The sequence below is a fragment of the Filicampus tigris genome, chromosome 13, assembly GCF_054856515.1.
Source record: "Filicampus tigris isolate MCC_2025a chromosome 13, RoL_Ftig_1.0, whole genome shotgun sequence".
NCBI classification, from domain to species: Eukaryota; Metazoa; Chordata; class Actinopteri; order Syngnathiformes; family Syngnathidae; genus Filicampus; species Filicampus tigris.
This window is the reverse complement of record NC_141229.1, coordinates 6,834,112-6,855,859: the sequence shown is the minus strand read 5'-3', so window position 1 is coordinate 6,855,859 and position 21,748 is coordinate 6,834,112. Positions and strand designations below refer to the sequence as shown.

Genomic DNA, 21,748 nt, shown 5'->3' with positions numbered 1-21,748 from the left:
TAATGGCATTTGGATTGATTTCCCCCCACCCCTCGTCCTAATGGTCCTTTTATAGATTTGACGCGGCTTCTGCAAAACAGTCATGTGTATTAAACCTCCCTGAAGGCTAACGGTAGCCATTAAAGCCCTTGTCTCACTAGTGCTCATAATTGGAGGTTTGACCACCACCACAATTGGTCTCACATAACGCACACACATACACACCTCAGTAGTTGACTATTATCCCCTCTCAGTGCCCTAAGATTGTTTTGTACAGTGGAACTTCCAAAGTCCAATACTTTAACGCTCGTAAAAGTTGTCCTAAAGGAGACATTCTATGCATTTTTTTCCCCCCACGATTTAAAACAGTTCCGTTTTTTTTTTTTTTTTAATGACATGTTTGTGGCATGCTTTTGTCAAAATACCCCAAGGAGCAAGAATTACAGCACACTTTGCTGAAATTAGGCTGCCTCGCGCAAATGACTCAATGCTCACCCCGCCCCCAATGTTGAGTGTGGTTTTCATTACCATGACGACCCGGGAAGAGCTAAGGGCATGCGACGAGGTGAGCAGCTTCTACTTGAGCCCAGAGAGTAAGAAGAAGAAGAAAAAAAAAAGCAAATTTTCATAAAGCATACGGTATATTTAATATTCACTTATAGAGGCAGCACTTCATTAACAAACCGCTAATTTACACTTGCCAATTAGCAATTAGCGGATCTGTGCATGCGGTGCATGTAGTGGACACATCGGCAAACACAAATTTAGTTAGGTGTTCTTCAAATGATGTGCAAACATTTTCAAACCGTCAAAGTCAATAAAGCTCACTAGACCTCAATTCAGACTGCATCAAATATTGACAGATCGAATCAATATTTCTAATCTCCATGAAAACAGTGCATCTGATCATAATTTTAATACGAACTCTGATCGGATTAAAGAAATTTTGTTCGTGTAAATGTGGCCACAGTTGCAGTTCAGACTGATTTGTAACAAACCAGTCTTATTCAAATGTTGTTGTTCCAACTGGCAACATCACTACTGTGGTTCTGACGTCACTTCACCTCAAAGCCCAAAATCTGACTAATGATTCAAGAGAAGAAAATACAGTTTGCTGCTATGCACAGTTTAAATGCAAGTGAAAAATGTTGATTATCTAAAAATGATAAACAGTTGGTCGTTCATTCTTTTATTTCTCTTCTGTATTCGGAAGTGTTTTTTTAACCAAGCAAAAATACATACATACATATATATATATATATATATATATATATATATATATATATATATATATATATATATTTTTTTTTTTTATCCAAATACTCACTCAATACATTTTCAGTTGAATATCAGCGCCATCGGACTACTTGCAGAAACTCCACACAATAGAGGCGGACAGATATACAGTAAACAAACAACCCTTCACACCTTCATTCACGCCCACAATGATATTACGTCTATTATATAAAAATGGCATCTATATCGGACCATTTCTTTTAAAATCTGCAAAAATCGCAGGTCCACAAGTGTCACTGTCAACTTTGGAGGTTGCACTACATTTTGGTGACTCATCACAATAAAAGGTGCTCTTCTCCTCCTGCTAGTTATCTACGTTTTTTTTTTTTTTTTTTTTGCTGTAGCAGGGTTAAAAAATAGCTATAAAGTGGATGACCTTGGCGCTGACATTGTGGAATTCCAGCCAAGCATCGACGTGATGAAAATCGAAGGCCGGGCCGCTAATAAATCACCATGCTTTTAAAATGAATTTACCCTAATGCTCATTCATCACGCGCTGTAATACCTTTGCAGGCCCTGGCTCGCTTTCGACCGTGTGCACAAACACAGCAGTAAATAACAACAGGGCGCCCGCGTCCCTCGCATCACTGCAGCTTCCGACATCAGCATACATTAAAGGACGCCCCCGCCTTGCACTGCATCGCTCCTCCATGACACTCTGAGCTCATCTCTGGAGCGAACACACACACACACACACACACACACACACGCCCACACACACACGCGACAAGCAACGACATACATAAAATAGAGGAATATAAAAAGCGCAATCTGAAGAGCACCAGACACAGAGAACAAAGCCTTGCAGCGCATCTTTGCCCCCTTGTAAACATTCACCAAATTTACTGTAATTGTCCCGCGTTGGTATAAATTGTGACTAAGGCGCCGTATCACACCGTCAGCATCTGAACACGGCAAGAACAGAGGAGGAGGGGAAAACAACAAACACGACGCTACGCCTCCGTCGGGATTTGCTAAACAAATCACGAGGCTGCGTTGGTATATAAAACTCCAAAAGAAGACGAGCTAACAACAAAATAACATTGATTTATCACGGCTCACGTGTGTCATTTCTTTCAATTCCTCCGCCCGGGTGAAAAAAGTCATTATCGCAAATGCTGAGAAACCTCATTAGATAGCAACATTTGTTGAGGGAGGACCGTAATAAACAATAACGGATGACGATTGTTATTGCCTCTGACACTGATGAGCTCCTCTGCAAGTTTGTTTATTAATTAAAAAAAACACTTTATCCACAATGTGTGTGTGGGGTGGGGTGAGGTGGGGTGGGGGCACTTAGCCATTTCCTCTATATGCCCCCCCCCAGCAACCCGAGCCATTGAGCTGTGGAGTGTGTGTGTGTGTGTGGGGGGGGGTTTACTCGTTCATCAAACTTCATGGAGCAAGGGAGAGACAGGGCCTGATAATGTGCGGCGCGCTAAAGCTGATTTTCCATGATGAATCTTGGAGCATATAAATTGGCTAATATCTGAAAACATTTACAGATACTCCAGGAATTGACTACTTGCGCGACGTGATGGATGAGTCTCCCCGACGCCGGACGACAGCTCCGCAAATCTCCACGGCTGCCTAAAGCTCCTCATTTGATTTTCCAATTTACTCCTTTTTAAATGCTTCCTCAAATAGAAGATGTGGGTGGGGCAAATCGGTAGGACCTTTAAAAAAAAAAAAAAAAAATCTTTTTAGACTTCCCGTGGTTATATGAGGTGCAGGAGGAGCCGGTTCCCTGAAGAGGTTACTGGGGCAGAACTGATCTGCTTCCACCTGATTCTCCCTGAAAGCGCTGAGATGAGACTCTACATTCCAGTTTATGTGTGTGTGTATGTGTGTAAAAGAATTGCAGCGGTAGATCTGGCAGCGGCGAGGCTACATAGGTCAAGCCATTAGACTGCGGCAGAAGCTGGCTGGAGCTCCTCTCATGAAAGGGAGTAATTAGTATACTTGTCAAGAGGAGTGCCACGACGCTGCTCGCCTCCGCCGCACTTGCACGAATCGCTCATCGTTCCTTCCATATGCACTCCCTTCCTGCTTCTCTCATTATTCCTCCACACACACACACGCACGCACACGCAAACAGCTCTTGCCTTCAGGTGAGCGAGAGCTTTAACAATGACAGTGGACTCCCAAGTTTGACTGGATGCAACGACGCGACATCCAGCTATCTACAAAACAGCCGAGCCATTATGAATAGATCAAAAGGAGCCTGGAAACATTCTCGCAGTGTTAACATCAAACGCGGGACATTTATAACCTGGCGTACGGGGCTTCTGTAAAGGAATGCGACAATAAATCTTGAGGGCGCTCGAATCACACAGTTACAAAACACGCAGGGAGCAATCTAATCTGGAGCCAGGCCTTGGGAAAATGGAAAAGGTCAAATAGCTAGCAAAATTGCCTCCTAGAGAAAGAGAGAGAAAAAAAGTATGTCTAAATCTAGAGCGCCTGTCAAAGAGAGGAGCCGAAAGAGGGGTGACGAGATTGACGCATAGCAAAGATGGTTGGGAGGAGGGTGCACCTTCGCAGTGGCCGCTACTGACAACAGATATTCCACAATAAAGATTTTTGTGAATGCTATTAGCATATTTTCTCATATAGAGGACATTCAGATACCTTTGTTGACCGTGTTACAGAAAGTATCTGGCGTCTATTACGGTTCGGGCCAGCATTCTTTTTTAACAAAAATACTTCATCAAATTATATATCCGCCAATCCAATTTGAAGATCACTTGTCCTTATTAGGCTCAGCACAGAATATCCCTACTGATGTCTTGAGAGGCAGGACACACCTAAGGACAATGAGAGTCTTCAATGAACCTAATAAGCATGTTTTTGGAACGCAAGAGGAAGGAAGGAATGCCCGTACAAACCCAAACAAGCTCTGGGAGAACATCCAATCGCCACAAAGGAGGGCCAGAGGCAAGATTCAAACCCAAAACCCAGAAATGTGAGGCAGACTTGCTAACCACTTGTTCACCAAGTTTACCAAGAATAAATCAATAGAGCATTAAAATAAAACTTTGACATGATTCTTTACAAAAAATATTTTTTTAAAAATTAAAAAAAAAAAAAAAAAAAAAAAAAAAAAAAATCACAGTACATAGATCAGTTGATTGTTTCAGGATTAGTAATTGGAAATGTGTGCCCTTCAAAGTGTGGACAAAACCCGCATTAAAGTTCTCATGTGACCTTTCCCTCCCAACTGGGACAAATCAGCTTCTTCTAGACAAGGATTATTATGATTGCTGATATCATATTCAATACATACTAAACTGCCTTGAACACATTGATTTATTTAGAGAGCCACCAGATGGTATTTCATTCTGCTTTGCCGATGCTCTCGCCGATACTTTTTGCTAAAAGAACTGACTGAAAGGAGGGGGTGGGTTGGATTGGTCGTCATGGTGAGGAGCAAGACAAAACAAGGAAGGCACAGAAAACAATTGGAAAGTGTGTATCGATCCACAGCACGGGTGATTGTACATACATATATTCCCCGCACCCAAAGGCACCATCCCTATATCTCTTAAATGCAAAGGGGAATGGAGAGAATTAAGGGAAAAAAACAACAGCCAACCACTCCCCCAGTCGGGGTTAATGTCCCTTATATATAAGTCTATTGATCTTCACAGGACGCTTTGGAATACGAAAGGAACTCGCGTGCAAGGAGGAGCATGACAAATATGCCTGCCACCAACTCTAAAGCAGTCCGTTAGCTAATTGGCAAAAAAGACAATTACCTACAGTAGGCATTGTTTCATAATGGTAACACATGACTTAAGTATAATATACCAGTAGTGGGCGGTGCATTTCTGAGCCTTCAGTGGGGACTTAAGTGGCCTAATCCACCCATTAATACAACTACTATCACGTCGCAATTTTACAAAATAACGCACAAAACCGCAATATAACACTGCTGGCATTACAGGGATGTGATGATCACTATTATTACTAAAGCAAGAAACATAATTAACCCTCCAAACCAATACACTGCTATATCATTCAGAGCAGTTCATAAATGTTTTTTTTTTCCTCAGAGATAGTTAACAGTGTAGTCAGAACTAACTAGTTCTCACACATGCTACTCTGGAAGTGTCGAAAAAATCATATTCTGGGTTGACAAAAAGCTAGTCAGCAATGGTGTAGGCAGACTTGTCCTCATAATGACCAGTTTGTTTGTTTTTGAACAAACCCCCTAATTATTAAAAAAAAAAAAAATGCACTGTCCTAAATGATTACCTCCAACAGAGTTTCAAGACAATTTAACGGTTGTAAAGAACTGATAATAGTATTTTGTTTAATTTGCAGCATTACAAAGTTATATTTAATCAAATAAACGCTTTTTCAATAAAAAATATTGGAAATAACAGCATACAACTAATTGTTTTTTTTTTTTTTTTACACAACATTGTATAGATGGTTTAAAAATAAATAAGAAGACTACCTGCGTACACATCAAAGTGGTCTACGTTAAAACAGGGATTGATTTACTGTACAACAGTTAAGTATCAGAAAACCTCCAGAATAGTGCCCTTAGTTGTACCATTATGAACGTCATTTTGTATTTCCTATTACCGGTAGCTTATCGTTTGATAATGATGCTCTCACAAACGTTACCGTTTTCAATGTGATATCAAACAAAACACAACGAACAACAACAAATCATGTTTTCACTGTATAGCAATGCAGGGAAGCGATCTAATATCACCCGAGATTGCCTGCGTCTCCCAGATGAATGACCAGCTCTACAAGCCGCGGCGACTTGTATTTTGACAAGCGGTGGATAACGGTGCTGTAGGTCCAAAGCAATCACACTTTGACGTTGACAAATCGCCAGGCTGTGGTGAATTTGAAAATAACGCACATCCCCTTTCATCTCTTTGGTGATTAAATCGCAAGCATGTCTTCTCTGGTCACCACGCAGGTTTCTGCATAGGGCCGATGTTTTTGTATTGGTGCAAGATGATGTTTCCGCATTTGAAAGTGATTTATTTTTTCCTAAAATTAGTGAAGCAAATAAATTACTATGGCAAGCTATCTTAAAGGAAAAAGTCAAGTCCCAAATTTGATTTACCCTTTAAAATTTAACAGCTACATTGGATATATGTGTAGCCAATATCTGTAATTCAGTTTTGCCAAGTCAAATAAAAAGCAATTGAGATATCTAGAACTACATTCTTCTTATCCACAAGTGAAATTTCCAGCCACTCAAAATGTAATTACAACTAGTCAGAAAGACATACAGGTAGATGATATCTACTATGTTAATTCCGGATAGTCAAACTTGGCTTTTTATGTTAAACCCGCTTGCCATAAACTACCAATGCCTTTTTGCTAACACTTGCCTGAATGTGCCTGAGCATTTTTGACAGAACGCCTGGACAATGTCTTTGACATTTTCAACAAAAATGTTAGCATCTGGAATTTACTTCGCCTGCAGCTCATCCATCAGCACGACCTCTGCACTGTTTGCTTTTTATTTTGTCACTTTTTGCCAGCACAATTTCCTCAGTGGAGCCCGGCAAGGTTGCAGAGAGGATGCAGGAATAAGAAGGAGGAGAAGGTATGCTAGATGGATGTAACTGGGGATGAAGGGGGAAGGACTTCACTGTTATAAATAACACTGATGAGGTGAGCTCGCATTGATCCAAAGTGCTGTTGAGGGGCGGCGGCCCTCCTACCACTCAATCGTCAAACCTACTAGAGGTAGTCTGTTGCACATTTGGAATGAGCAGAGAGGAAAATACAGCAAAGGCTGGAACAGAAGGCGTATTCCATAGACAAACGACTCCAATTAAGACTGACGCGGACAATGATTGAGTGGGCGAATGGAAACTCACGCATTTCGCCCTCCAGGTCCTGAAGGAACCTGTCTAGGATGATGCGAGCCATCAGCGCAGGAGACAAATCCACCTAGAAAATGAGAGAATTATCTTTAATAATAACAATAAAAAATAACGTATGACATGAATACAAAATTCAATTAAGGAAAATAATACCTGAAGTATTTCATTTTGGCCAAGGAATACATTTCCAAATTATTCAAATTTCAAAATATATTGTTGTCACAGAAAATCAATGTGATTTCAATTAACCTATCCCATTGCTTGGATAAAAACTTCAATAAGTCTACAGCCACAATGAATCCAGTTGCCTAAATTGGACCTTTGCAGATTAATATGAACCGGATGACTGAAAATAATATATTGACATTAACAAAAAACATGGGTATTATGTCTTTACGGTATATGGTGACAGTCATTTTTAGGCAACCATGCTTTTAGGCTAACAATTGTCATATTTTTAACTTCTTATAAGTTGAAAAAAGTAAGACCAAAAAAAAAAAAAAAAAAAAAAATACTTGCCCTTTGAAAACAGCAAATCAACACAAAAACATAATTCCTCAAGTCCTCATTATGAGCCCACCACAAACACACACCCACCCACCCCACCAATGGTTGATAATTTAACTACATGCTGTTTCTCACCGGACCTTCATCTTTTAGCCGTATTCTTTGCTCCATGCGCATGTCCTTGAAAAGTTTTGTGGAAATTGGTTGTGCAGATTTTGCGGCATAAGGCTAGTTGACAGAAGTAGTTATATAATTAGCTTGATGCAAACTGTCCACTATTATTTTTAGTAAAAATCTGTCAAAGTGCTGGACACAGTGACGGACACTAACATTGCTTTTGAAACCATTTAATCAAATTAACTCAACCAACATCGGCTACAAGAAGACACATTAAGTCATCACAAAACCTTTTTGCTTAAGAGCAAATTAAGCATTTGTTTGAAGACTTTGACAGAACTTAAAAAAAAAAAATACAATATTTTAATCTTGTTTTCATTATAGGGACCTAAAAAGCCTTTCAGCTCATCTTATTGACTCTTTACAAGAGTTTGTCCTTTTAACGTCAGTTGCATTTGTTAGCGTCACCCTACTATGACATTAAGAAGGCAACATAAGAAAGGCCACTCTCATTGAAGAGCATAACAATCAGATTTTCCTACTACATTTTGCTTCTCTTTGTTTCACCCAGGCCTTTTCTCTCCGCTTATTGGCCTGCTCTCCATTTTCACCTCTGGATAGCAAGAGAATGACAGATTCAGCAGCATCATCCCGGGAGAAGACGGTGAACTCACCTATACACTCCCCCAACAGGAGTAAGGACCACTCAATTAGTTCAGGTAGTTGCGTCACCCTAATTTTCATATTAATCATTAGGTTTTTTTCTATTCTCAAGTCGGAAGTCAGTCATCTTTGTTCTGTTGAAAATATTTTTTGTGCATTACCGGTATATTCCAGAGTTCATCGTTTCCCAGAGCTAATGAGTGTGGAACAGTCATACAATACTGTTACATAACGCTTGGTCGACCTACAATACTCATACTCCAAAACAAAACCTCCCAGTGAGATTAATTACATTTGCAATGTTTTCCAGAGTCCAAACTTTGCTCTCATAGAACCTGAATTAACCAAACAGGAAATTCTTGTTACACTATTAAACCTTCAGTGTCAAACATAAGCAGAAGTTAACCAGTTTAATATGACTTAAAAAACACAAAATATGCTTTATCACTTTCTCTTAAGGTTAAGGACAAATGGGGAGGGGCGATAAACATTTCATTAATTAACTTATATACAACTATAAATGAACGACACTTTGATTGCAAGACCATATGGCAGCTAGCCAGTCACCAGCTAGCTAATGTAGCTAATGTAGCAGTCGACATCCTCACTCATCTTCACTTATTTCTCCGTCTTGTTAAACAACGCAAACAGATAAGATACAAAAGTACAAGACCAGTCACAGACAGTCCAAAGGAAAGTTTATTTGTTGATAAAAAGCTGCTTGATACCAACAGAGAGACTTTGGGTTAAACCCCCCCCCCCAAAAAAACAGCTACCAATAGTAGGAACGCAACAAAATGCAATAAGCACGGTGCAAGAAGGGCTAAAATTTATCAAACGTTGGTTGAAATTATTGTCAGGTGCGTTGATATGCAGACCTCATATATCCTAGCTGTGCGTCATTTAAGGCATAACCGTCCCGAAAATTTTGCTCGAACAAGCTTCAAGGCGTTCGCGAGTTAAGGTTCCGCTGTATTGGCATCTATTCTAAAGCCTTTATGTTTAACTGACCTTTACATAAAAAGTCTATATTGGGCATAAAACGGCAATATTCACGGGGGACATCTAGGGGCGAAAAGGGTCCGGTAGCAGTTTTCATCATTGTTAATCATTTCTCTCCATTGGAGATATATTGTCTCATAAAGGGATGAAACTACATCAATTAGTGGTCTGAGAGAGCATGAGTGCTTGGTTTAAATGTTAAGTAGCATATTAAAATGACAGTTAAATGGTTCATAGACAGTTATCTCTGAGCTGGAATCAGTCTTTTAAAAAGAGGAAGAAAAAACCTTGTGTCAATTAAATGGCGAATGAATAATGACAGTTAGCTTTGAGGCGCCACTGATGCATGTGAGCTCCTCTGATTTTAGATTAAGAAACACTTCAGTGCCATTGACTGGTCTAAGGACGCAATAAAAATTCTAATGTGCATTTAAATGGGCAAACTAAGGCTGGAGTGACATGAGAGCAATGTGCAGAAATGACAAATAAATAAAAGAAAGTGACATCTGGCTTCACAAACTCTGAAATGAATACATAAATTCAATATGGACTCTGCTTATTTTTGTGTCAACTAATTGGAAGCACAATATATATTTTACTACACTATTACTGAAAAAATGAGGAATTTACGATTTTTACAAAAAGCACAAAATACAACAACTGAAATGTGGAAAAATGGTGAAGTCTGGAAAATATCAAGCCTTATAAGAATACAAGTACTCCCTTCTAACAATGTACTGCCTTGAATTTGTCACCGGGTGCGCTTTATACTTTATAAAATAAAGCCTGAGGGCCATCTCCTTCAATGTTCTCATCAGGGGGAAAAAAACATAAAATAACTGTAATTATCTCAGTTCAAAAATGTAAGTTGACTACTGAGCCCATTTAAATCATGTTGCTAACTAAAACAGCTGCACTGAAGCATGTAAACAATTCTTGCTATCAATTTAAGACCCCCATAAAGGGAATTTAGTGATTTGTTTCGATACACTTTTCATATTTTTTAAGATAATTGCTGGAAATGTACAAAGACTTGGAACTACCCAGGAACTACCGCTTTAGAGTGCCTCATTATCGGCCTTGTGCGCAAGGCATATGTCACAATGACAAAAAGTAGAAACGCCACAGGGTGAGGAATTATTTTGGAGGATTTGGGCTATATTGGTGGCTTTAAACAGTGGCTATTTTGAAGCCTGGCTTTATACACGTGGAGATTTTTTTTTCATCATTTAAATTTGGCAGGGATGATTACAACACTCTTCTTTGTGGTGTGTCAAATTTACAAGACATTTATTTTCACTTTACAGGGACTTTACAGTGTGATAGGCTCTTGCTGTATTTTCTGAAAGAGTTCCCTTTTATGCTTTGTGGATATCGCAACTTTATTCTGACATATGGTCACTCTGCAATGTTGTGTGCATCCATCATTTGTGTTTTGGAAAGATACCTGTGTGTGACTTATTTGTTCCACCCAATCTGTTTTGTTTCATGCCATTTCTCAGCACCAGTCCAGAGTCACTCCCTTGGTCACTATTTGTAGAATATGGTATGTATTTTATTTTATTTTTTTACATGTGTAATTGTTTAGATATAGTAAATACCCCTGACTTAACCTAACACACAACCAGCGACATCATGTCAAATCAAACAAGCACTGAAGTGATAGAAGGAGGAATTAACGGCTGACCCTTCGCTCCTCACCTGTCTGCAGTTTGCACTTTGCCCGAGCCGGCGCAATTTGGGGAAAATTGCACGATAAAACACAACAAAGTATTTTCACATCTGCTTGATGGAGGTGAGAGCTAATTACATTAAATAATTGATAATGGAGCGGACCATTTCAGCAATTTTCATAATGACTAACAGACAAGAGAGAAAACTAAAAACCGCCGCCAACCTCTATATAGGCATTGATACAAAAGGACATCAATGAAGGAGATGGAGGGTGTGTGTGTGGGGGGGGGGGGGGGGGGGGGATTGGGGTGGTAAACCATTACCTCATTGGCCAACTCCAGCAAGACAGGAGCAGAGGGATGTGCCGTGGCCTCGCTCAGATACCTTCGTTACAACAAAAGAAGAACAAAAGCATTGACAACAAATGGAAGGCAGACAGAAGAGGGGAGCAGCGCAGGCTAGCCGAGACATGCTAATGTCCCTCATGACTTTGCCCTGGGTGGCATATGGCAGGCCCGATGTGGTTAAACCGGCACGGCTCTGAGGGCTTCGAATTTCCCCCCAAAGTCAGACATGAATATGGCGGTGAGTTAACCCCTGCCGCCTAAAAAGGCAGTTTTCCCTCCCCCAGCTACAATAAGCGCTGCCCTCAGATAACCTTGCAATTCACTCTTCACATATGTATTCCTCACTAAGCCGTATTGCTTGCCATTATTATGACTACAACATGCAGTTTTTATAGTTAGTAGCAAAACCAACGGGTAAGATCATACGGAAGGCCTTTATTGTAGAGATTCCTTTTTGGAATCATATAAACAAATGTTGTCGGAAAATTACAATAAATGCCAAATGAAACAGGAGTCTAAAACCAAATAGAACCTTGTAAGCAACGTAGCTCCCAACACTTTTGTGTGACTGCAAATCACGCCACATAAAATAATAGCATCTCCATCTCATAAATCCATATTACATCAGAGACCGTTAACGACCTCTGGTGCTGCTGTTTTGGTTAGCAACAGTTCAAATGGGCTGAGCAATTAACTATTTAATGTCCATGTGTGAACAATGAGATAAATTACAGGGTCTATTTGAGGGAAAACGTGTATTAGTCTTCCATTTTCAATTAACAAACTAAGCATATATTTGAGGGATGGTCACTATTTGATTCACAATGTTAGAAACCTTATTAACCTACATTACGTTTCTTGTACAGTGCGTACAGTTTATGGTGTTAATTTGGTCCCAAAACCACCCCCACATATTTTCAAAGCGGTTCAGTGATCCACCCCCCAAAATGAATGTACTATTTTTCTTACTAATTACAGTGCATTACTTTTAGCATGGAACCCGCAGCGGTCTGGATTGACTCCCAAATACTAGATGACTGTCGCCCCTTTCCCAGTGGCCAACAGGGCAATGACATAAAGCAGCGAACCGTACCTTTGGTAGTGGCTTTCAATGACATCAGGTGCATGGTGCCTTGAGATTGTCCTTTTGGTTCGTTTCTGTGGTGAAAATGAGAGAAAGATGTCATTAGAAACCTGCAGAACACAGTAGTACTACTACTATTACTGGTAATACTATGGTAACTCAAGAAAGGATGAGTATTTAACCGATTTGGAATATTACGGTGGTTACCGTAACTTCTTTTGACACTTTTTCCATTTAAAAAAAAAAAAAAAAAAAAACATTCAAGTGAGGTGTTTTTTTTTCCTTCCTTCCCAATCAATCATCATTTGCTTGTCTTTCATCTGTTTACAGAGTATTTTAATATTAGACTAACATATGTTACTGCTGCTCAACGCACCGGTGTGCGCTCCGGTTCACATACCGTAGATGCAGCTTGATATAAGTTAATGAATGTGGCTTGGACACCATTTACCATTTTTCATTTGTTGGACTATGAAGCGTTTTGGGGGAAAAGTACGGTAAGTGAAAAATTCGAGTTCATAAGACTGTTTCACTTTTTTCTTCAGTTTTGAAAGTTAAAAATGGCTGCCTGTGCTTGTGTGAGTTTTCTCCAGGTACTCCTGCTTTTGCCCACATTCCAAAAACCTGCCTGCTACACGGATTGAATACTTTGAACTACCCATAGGTGTGAATGTGAGTGGTTGTTTGTGTGCCCGGCTGGCAATCAGTTCAGGGTGTACCCTGCCTCTTGCCCTGAATCAGCTTGAATAGGTTGCAGCCCACCCGTGAACCTAATGAGGACACAGCAGAAAATGGATGGATTCTGTTGGACGGTGATCGTTTGACTCTGGAATGGATTATTTATATTTCCATTATTTTCTATGGGGAAAAATCCATTGGAATCCAAACAAATTGACTTTGGAGGTTCTACTGCATAATATGGCATTTCGGCGGAAAATCGTAGCTGCTACTTCCAAGAAGATGTTAATTCACACGCCATTTAATTTGTCACAAAGTGAAGGATTTAAGTTCTCCCCGTCCAAATGAATAAAATAAAGCCTGACGAATTTAGCCTTGGCATCTATTTCATTTCTTATGAATGAGCATGAGGGATCTTAGGTCACAGTCATTTATTTTCAATAAGTTTCCCGGAGCCGGGAAAGCGGGGGGGGGGGGGGGGGGGGGTGTTGGGCGGTCAAAGTGTGCAAAAGGCAGCCTTGTACGGAGCCCACCTCCACCCTCTTTTTCTGATCGAACAATGACGCTATTCCCATGTTCCTCAAGATGACATTTCCATGCAATCACCTCGCTGAGGAGCAGCACAAGGGTTAGGAGAGCAAGAGCATTGTTTGAAAAACAACTTATTTAAAAACTGCTACACAAGAGAACAAAAAAAAAATGTAATTCCACTGAGACAGCCCTTGTGACTGACACCCGTCAGCCGGATGATAAATGACTCCATTTTCTGCCCGTGCTGCCTTCTGCCACTGGCAGCGGCGGCCATTTATCATCATCGGCTGTCAAGCGTGGAAAGCGGCAGTGACAGTGCGAGTCAGCAAACATTTAGCACACGCAGCCGCACTAGACGGGGAAATTATTATTGTCAGAATAATAATGGTTTAGCATAATTTATTACAGGTCCGCCAAATAAGCAGGGGCTAGATGTTATTAGACAGATGGATGGGGAGGCTTGGCAGCCATCCACTGAGGCTCGGGCAGGCAAGTGGCGTCGATGTGAGGAAGAGGAGGGTGGGGCGGGGGGGGGGGTGTGTGAAATAAACGCGTGTATGTTGGCAAGGTGCAGGTGCGGGGAGCTGGGGCGGGGTGGGTGTTTGAGGGGCATCCTCCAAACCAATCAGAGAGCTGGCAGTTCAATTACAAAGAAATAAAGGGACATTCATCATTCAATTAGGCACCTGTCAGGGCTCACAAAGGAAGAAAACTTCTAACCTGGTACTCCAGGGAGAAGATGCTCAGAAGAGTGGACTGCGAGTGACTGGAACAAATAAAAGAAGGACAAAGTTAATTACCAGAAAGCATTGCATTGACAAAGGAAGAGAGGACGGGTGTGTGGCGGTGGGGTGCAGGGCGGGAGGCTTCAAAGCTCGGGCCAGATGCCCTGTAATCGAAAAGAACATGAAAACAAGTGTGGCAAAGTTGTTCCAGATGATCACCTCTGACAGAGAAGATACGGGGAGCTTGAGTGAGGAGTTTTATGTCACTTTCATACATACCGTCGCACCACTTTGATTCATGGAGTGGAATTTAATGGAATTGGGCGGGGGGGGAGGGCGGAGGAGCAATTTACAGACAACCTGTATTTGTTTGAATGGTAGAATGGTCACAATATGGCCTCGCTTTTCGGATTGGCATGTGGGACTCGCTGCGTGAAGCAACCCCCCCGCCCGCAGCAAACGGCAGGCTTTGAAAATGGAAACTCGCACTGCAGGAAGCACAGTGGCTCCCAGGAGTCCGTTCATTCCCAAAAAGGTTGCCATAAGCTACATTCATCCCCGGGCCCCGGTCAATGTCAAACACCTGGCAAAGACACCAAAGTGGTAAAACAAGCAGCAAGCAAGAGGGACTGCCTTCAATATTCTTCCAATTGTACATAACGGAAACCCGCATTGCATCACAGGAAAAGACATGAATGGTCTTCAAACTAACAAAATACAGTGAAAACATCTTTGTTCGTATTCGGAATAATTTCCCATGGGATATAATGTAAATTGCAATGATCTATTCCGAGGTGAAGCTGCTGCCATCGTAAAACATTTTCAACCCTACACCAACACATTTTCGTAATGGCCACGCAGGTATTGTCAACCACTGTAATAGCACAGAAATACATTTAAACAATATCTGCGACCCACAGGTCCAATTTTTTTACCTGATTATTTTAATAAATCGATTAACACGTCAATCGTATTTAAAAAAAAAAAAAAGTTTTAATTGCCATCCCTGTATTCAAAAACAGGATCTTATTTCAAATGACAGTGTAGAAAATGCACAAAAAAATATTTATGATTCAGTTACTGGTTTAGTTGTTCATATAACACGCCAGAAATAAGGTCAACATTTTGACCATTGTATTCTAAAGTGAAGGCAAATGTTTTTGATTCAACACAAAGATGATCAAAACTGATTTCATAGAGGACTACAGAAATCAGAAAATATTTACTGTTCAGAAGCTGAAATTCTGAGGATTTGGACCATTTTAAATTAAAAAGCTATCCAAACGATGATTCGATTATAAAAAATAGTCATCGATTGATTGTGGATTAACCAATGAATTTCACATAAAATCTCGGCGTATCCCCGACACACTCCTGATGTACGTTGAAAAAAACTGATCCTTCTTATTGTAAAAGCTTAGAAGAGACAAAACATCAAGTCACCTTGAGTTGTGGTTGCAAGAGACAAATAAACTGAAAATTCCAACTGTGAGAACTCATCACAAAAGGTGACTGCCATCACCCACAAGGTTACAGACTCCAAAAATAAAGTGAAACAGTTTCAAGTAAAAGACAAAAGGACAGAAACACTGAGGACGACAACAACAACAACCAAAAAAACCCACTGCTGCTTCAGCATTCATTTACAATGATGCTTGGGGACGAAGGGGGCCACCGCAATTAAGGGGGGGGCCATTAAATGGTCAACTGTCAACATGTGGACACTTAAGGGAGGGGTGGAAAAAAATGTCTTCCACACTTCAACCTTGCACCTGAGCATTTCAACAACATTACAGCCTTATGGTTGGCATGGGACCGTCACGATCCCCCTGCTGGAACAGACATCTGTTAGGTTTTAAATGGATTACTCCATAATGAGCATGATTACAGTCTAATTGCTAAATCTATACCCTGTTAACTTTAAAGGGACATAAACTGCTCTTAATATCTAAGAAAATAGATCGGCTTCAAAAACCCTAAGATCTTTTGGAGCTTTTGTTTTTATTTCTTGAGTCAGGACAATTTTGAGCTCTTATTAAAAACGTGAACAACAAACACACATTGTTGATGTTCAGTTTTGAAAAGATATTCGTAAAATAGGGTAAGCCGTGGACCCGAACCGAGAGCAGTGCAGTTTTAATGGTGTCAGTTTTATAGTGCAAAACCGCTTTTCCATCCGCAGTACATTAGAAGTGAGCTACTTTAAAATTAATGTATCAGTAAGTTGGTCTCCCCTGGGAACTATATGCTTGCTAGATATTAAAATGTGAAGCAATGAGCACGCCTCCATCTGGGACCCTGCCTGCCTCGCAGTAGCAATTCCATCTTAACTGATGCCCCTACTTGTCCTATGATGCAATGCAACACATGAGGTTGCACTATTGACAAAAACAGACTTAAGAGGAAGTCTACGCAAACATTACTTCTTTTTCAAGATACATGTTCTATACAAGCCCACTAGTTGAAACAGGGCATTCTGATAACTATTGCATTTGTGGAATAAGTGTTAAGCCACTCGTTTTTAGCCATCTGTGGGAGCGGCCATTTTGTCTTCCGTCGACTGAAAATGACATCACAACTGCTCACAACGACCAATCACGGCTCAGATTCAGAAAACTGGTCAGCCGTGATTGGTCGTTGTGAGCAGTTGTCATGTCATTTTCAGTCGACATAAGACAAAATGGCCGCTCCCACAGATGGCTAAAAACAAGTGCATTTTGCTGCTTAACTTATATTCTACAAACGCAAAATTAATCAGAATGCTGTGTTTCAACTAGTGGGCCTGCTGGGAACATATTCTTGAAAAAAATATGTTTGGGTTGACTTACGCTTTAAAAAAAGAAGAAAAAAAAAAACAAATCATTTTTAACGAGGGATTTACCGATATTATTGAGTATCGGGGCCTGACTCAAGCTTTTCAGTTTTTTTTTTTTTTTTAATAAATCTAACATTTTTTATTTCGATCCCGAGCAATAGGGCAACAAAATGAGACGTAAAATGTGCATGTTACTATTCGCGCCGTGTTTGCTACCAAATCTTGGACACATTTTTCCCGCAAGCAAATCTTCATCCATCCACCCATTAAAAGCAAGATTCTTGGTTTTGTAATCAGTCAAACATCGGACAGTTGGACATTAAGCATCTTTTAATAGACTTTTGTTGGAACAAAGATGAAATTCCAGCACCCCACCCATTCCCCATGCTCTGCTTCTTAGATATCATTTAGAACACGAAAAAGCAGAAGGCTGGGAAACACTAGAGTGGCTGAGGAATTGTTCCCTTTCAACCTCATTATCTTCCCCTACAACGTAAGATGGGGGCAGTAATATGCGCTTGACGCCCCAAAATAGTCAAGCAGCCGATGAGATTAAAAATAATTAGCGCCTTCCAGTTTGTCATTCCGCCGGTTTGTGCTTTAGGCTCGGTTAAGTTTGGCTATCGGCTGCTTAGGAAAGTGAAAAATTCTAGTTTCAAGTGCAGAACTGTATTTTTATTTCTTAAATCGGCATAGGATAAAAACAGCATAGGACCTTCGACCTATTTAATATGAGATGAGGGATTTAAGAATATCAATTAAATTCTCCGACGCCAATTGACAAATAATTCATTATAAACAATAGCGGTAATTTAGGTAATGAAAGCCACCTGGCTAATGACATTGGTATCATATGCTGTGGCAGTACTTAGCATTTGGTGGATCTGCACGCTTGAGAGTGTTGCGTGGAGAGACACTTCGGGGCATGGAACTGGCTAATTTAGATACAGAACATCTCTGATTTATCTCCCTTCATTGATGACGGGGGGGGGATAAAGAACGAAAAGATTTTTTTATTTTCCACAATATAATCGTACTTGATATTGACATCTGCCATGTTGGCTGATGACTTGCAAGAATTGCTCAACGTAAAAGTTCAAAACATGAGGGCTTGCCGACAATATTCACTCTTATATGCGTCGACAGCCAGATATGCAAATGTTGCTAATTACCCACGCTGAAAAGCAAAACGCTAACATCTGTTTCTCAGCACGGCATTTCGAGAACAAACGTAAAAAAAAAAATTTTGCTGTGTTAATGTAAAGTATAGCCTACATGTGATATCATTTGGCACGGGACAGAAACAAACACTAATGTAGGTGTCGTGCAGCTTCAGACAAATACTTGCGCAACTACCACGTGGAATTTATTGCGTTTATTTAAAAATGCATTTCTGTTGATCTTTTACAGTTTTACATTTGTGATGATGTAGACGTCCGGATTTAAATTACAATTTAGCTGATGATCAATGAGGCAACCCAAATTTACCTGTGGAGGTCTCGTAAGAAACAGCTTTTGCAGATGTAAACGCTTGGGTTAGCCATACGAAATCTAATTAATAGGGGTGTGTGTCTCTCCACAAAAGACGATTCGATACGGTTTTTGATATGTCAGGTGCTAAACGATTCAAGGACGATTCGGTTCTGTTCGACTGAGTGAGAATGCGATTTGATTCGATATAGTATAGCTCAGTTCGATAGTGTATGATGCAATTCCTTTTTTGTTGTTACTTTACACACATTTGAATTAATTAGTCAGTACTTTACATGTACCGATTCCTTCTAAGATATATCCCTCCAGTAAAAGATGTTTCGAAACATCTCTCGATACATTTCAAAGTGAAACGATTCGATCCGGTTCGATTTGATACACTCTCACCTTTTGAATCAAAAAACGGTTTTCTGGTTCAAATTGGTTTTTGTTACACCCCTGCTAATTAATCAAGAAAATGATCACAAGGAATTATAATCAATTGTTGATTAACTGTGTCTTGAATCAATGAAGACAAACTAGAAGGCACTATGATGATGCGACCGGCAGTGACGTTGCTGATTTAGTTTACGGTTTAACACCACAGAGAATATCCACTAAGGCAACATTTAAATCGATCACATCAAAAAACAGTGCAGAATATTCAGTATTTGCCTTCAAAAAACAACAATCATTAAATTGGGTGACTATTCCCACAGTTAAATAGTCCAATGTCCCTTGGTTGAATGTCCCTGATGATGAAGGACAATGCTAATGCAATAGGTCATGATTGTTTCATACTCACATCTCACATAGTCTGAAAGGTTATTTTCATCAACACATATTTCCTGTATGCTTTATTTGGTGCAATTAATTCAGAAAGACAGTTTCTACCCTAAAATGTGTCCTTATAAATGGTTACAAGGCCAACTATCCCTAAGCTGCTTACATCAGTGTTTTGAGTTGAAAAGGCAAAGTAATCTATCGAATGTACTTGGACATCATCCCTGATATGAAGAGGAAGTCGTCATTCCTGTGCTTCCTAATCAAGTAATTGATTGCATCTATTATTCATGAATTCCTCAGTCTGACATGAAGTTGTAAACTCAGCAAGAAGCTACGATCTAAACGTGACACTACGCACTGGAAGTTGTTGTGGGTCACAGGAATTGTCATGTCCTGGCTTGAAAATCGCTGAGGAACTTGTTCTTTGCTTTACAAATGTCAAAGAAGGACTAGTTAGGGCAACAATGGAATCAAATGCACCTTGAAGTCAGGTAGAACCGCCAATCATACAATTCAGAATCTGAGAAAAGTAAGCCTTGAAAGAGACGTCCGGATATCTTGGGAGATTTCAGTTCAGTGAGTATTTAAAAAGGTTGAACTCAAGTCACGGATTCATTGAATTTTCCCGCTCATGTCAATGCGTGATGAATTTACTGTGGTGGATCGTAGCGTTCAACGCGCTAAAAAATGTTATTTCCTGGCTGCTCATTACAATATGGCTAAAGGGGAAGCCATCCTCAATTTTCGTTACAATAATATGTTCTACGCAGCCCCACTAGTCTAAACACGGCATTTTGATTGATATTGTTTATATTTCCTGAGGAAATAAAAGTTAAATAAATAAAAAAATGTGTTTGTGGCATATGAGTCAAGTAGTAAAAATCCACTCGTTTTTCTCAGGTGGCGGCCATTTTGTCACTTGCTGCCGACTGAAAATGGCATCGCACTTACTCAGGGCTCAGGTAACATCCAATCATGAATTGGCTTAGGAAAACAGGTGAGCAGTGATTGGTGGTTAACTGAGCAACTGTGATGTCATTTTCAGTCGACAGCAAATGGCAAAATGGCTAAAAACGGGTGGATTTTGCTACTTAACTCATATTCCACAAATGCAATATTAATCAGAATGCCGTGTTTAGACTAGTGGAGGCGCATAGAACATATTATTGTAAAGAATGTTTGGGTTGACTTCCACTTTAAAGCATCAATAATATCAAGCAGTAGGCCAGGTTCAAATTTAATGGCGATCGAATTGCTGAGGTACAACCACTGGAAATGGCCAAAATCCCAATTAAAAATAAATAAATAAATAAACTATTTGTGATAAATGTTCATTATAGAAAAAATGAAAATCTGTTTTCTTCTAATTTAAGTGCATTACTTGTCAAAGAAGACCCTATCAAATTCTGCTGCGATCCGGCTCATTAAGTCCATATGTTTATCACGTCAGCAAAATGTGCTGAGGATGCAAAGTGTGCATACAAAATGGGTTTTGTATGATGTCATTCATGCTTCTTATTTTAATTGACACTTTATTTGTAGCGCTTCAATAAAGCCTTCGGTGATTCCGAAACGAATGTCATTTTTTTTCCCATTTTTTTTTTTTTTCCCCAAATCAACAAGTCAAATACAGATGTGTAAAAAGCAATGTTTTAACCGGTGAGTAAAGAAGAAAAAAACAGTAGAGGCACAATAAATAATCAATGAGCAAGTCCCTCCGCTTCGTCCTGAGCCGAGATATTACCATCAAAATCAAAGTGTCTGGAGTAAGGAAATCACCATATCAATGGCACATGCCACAACAAGCCTGCCCTTTGCTTTTGCCTCGAAAGATCACGCAAGATAAACCCCCACCAATAACAGAGAAATTAACAAATGCTTGACATTTGCTCAACATCCATTATTCTGACACTTCTCTGTGAATTTCAAAAGGCTGAGCGCATGCTTAATCAACATTCATATTCCCACAGCGATCCAGCGCACCATATTGCAGCCCGCCTTGGTGCCAATGAAAACGGCACATTAGGGCCCGATTCGAAAAGAACGTACCGGGGGACTCCTCGCTGGGGAGCTGCGCGTGTGCGTGTGTGTGTGTGTGTGTGTGTGTGTGTGTGTGTGTACAAGTCAGAAAGTGAAAGTGTGGAGATGCTTTACACTGAACTTTTAAAAAGCTTTCCGGAGCAGCGGCATCTGCGCTGCCTTTAAGGACG

General features: G+C 40.1%; 1 protein-coding gene across 3 annotated transcripts in view; it reads right to left on the bottom strand.

Moving 5' to 3' along the window:
• The window catches only part of cdin1 (CDAN1 interacting nuclease 1), a 70,727-nt gene that overhangs the window by 42,378 nt on the left and 6,601 nt on the right, over positions 1-21,748 (bottom strand). For all 3 annotated transcript variants that reach the window (XM_086050368.1, XM_086050369.1, XM_086050370.1), the window contains exons 3-6: positions 14,463-14,508; positions 12,543-12,607; positions 11,426-11,486; positions 7,134-7,206 (exon numbers count right to left, since the gene is read on the bottom strand). In XM_086050368.1, the coding sequence (XP_085906494.1) occupies positions 7,134-7,206; positions 11,426-11,486; positions 12,543-12,607; positions 14,463-14,508 (245 nt within the window). The remainder of the gene's footprint in view (positions 1-7,133; positions 7,207-11,425; positions 11,487-12,542; positions 12,608-14,462; positions 14,509-21,748) is intronic.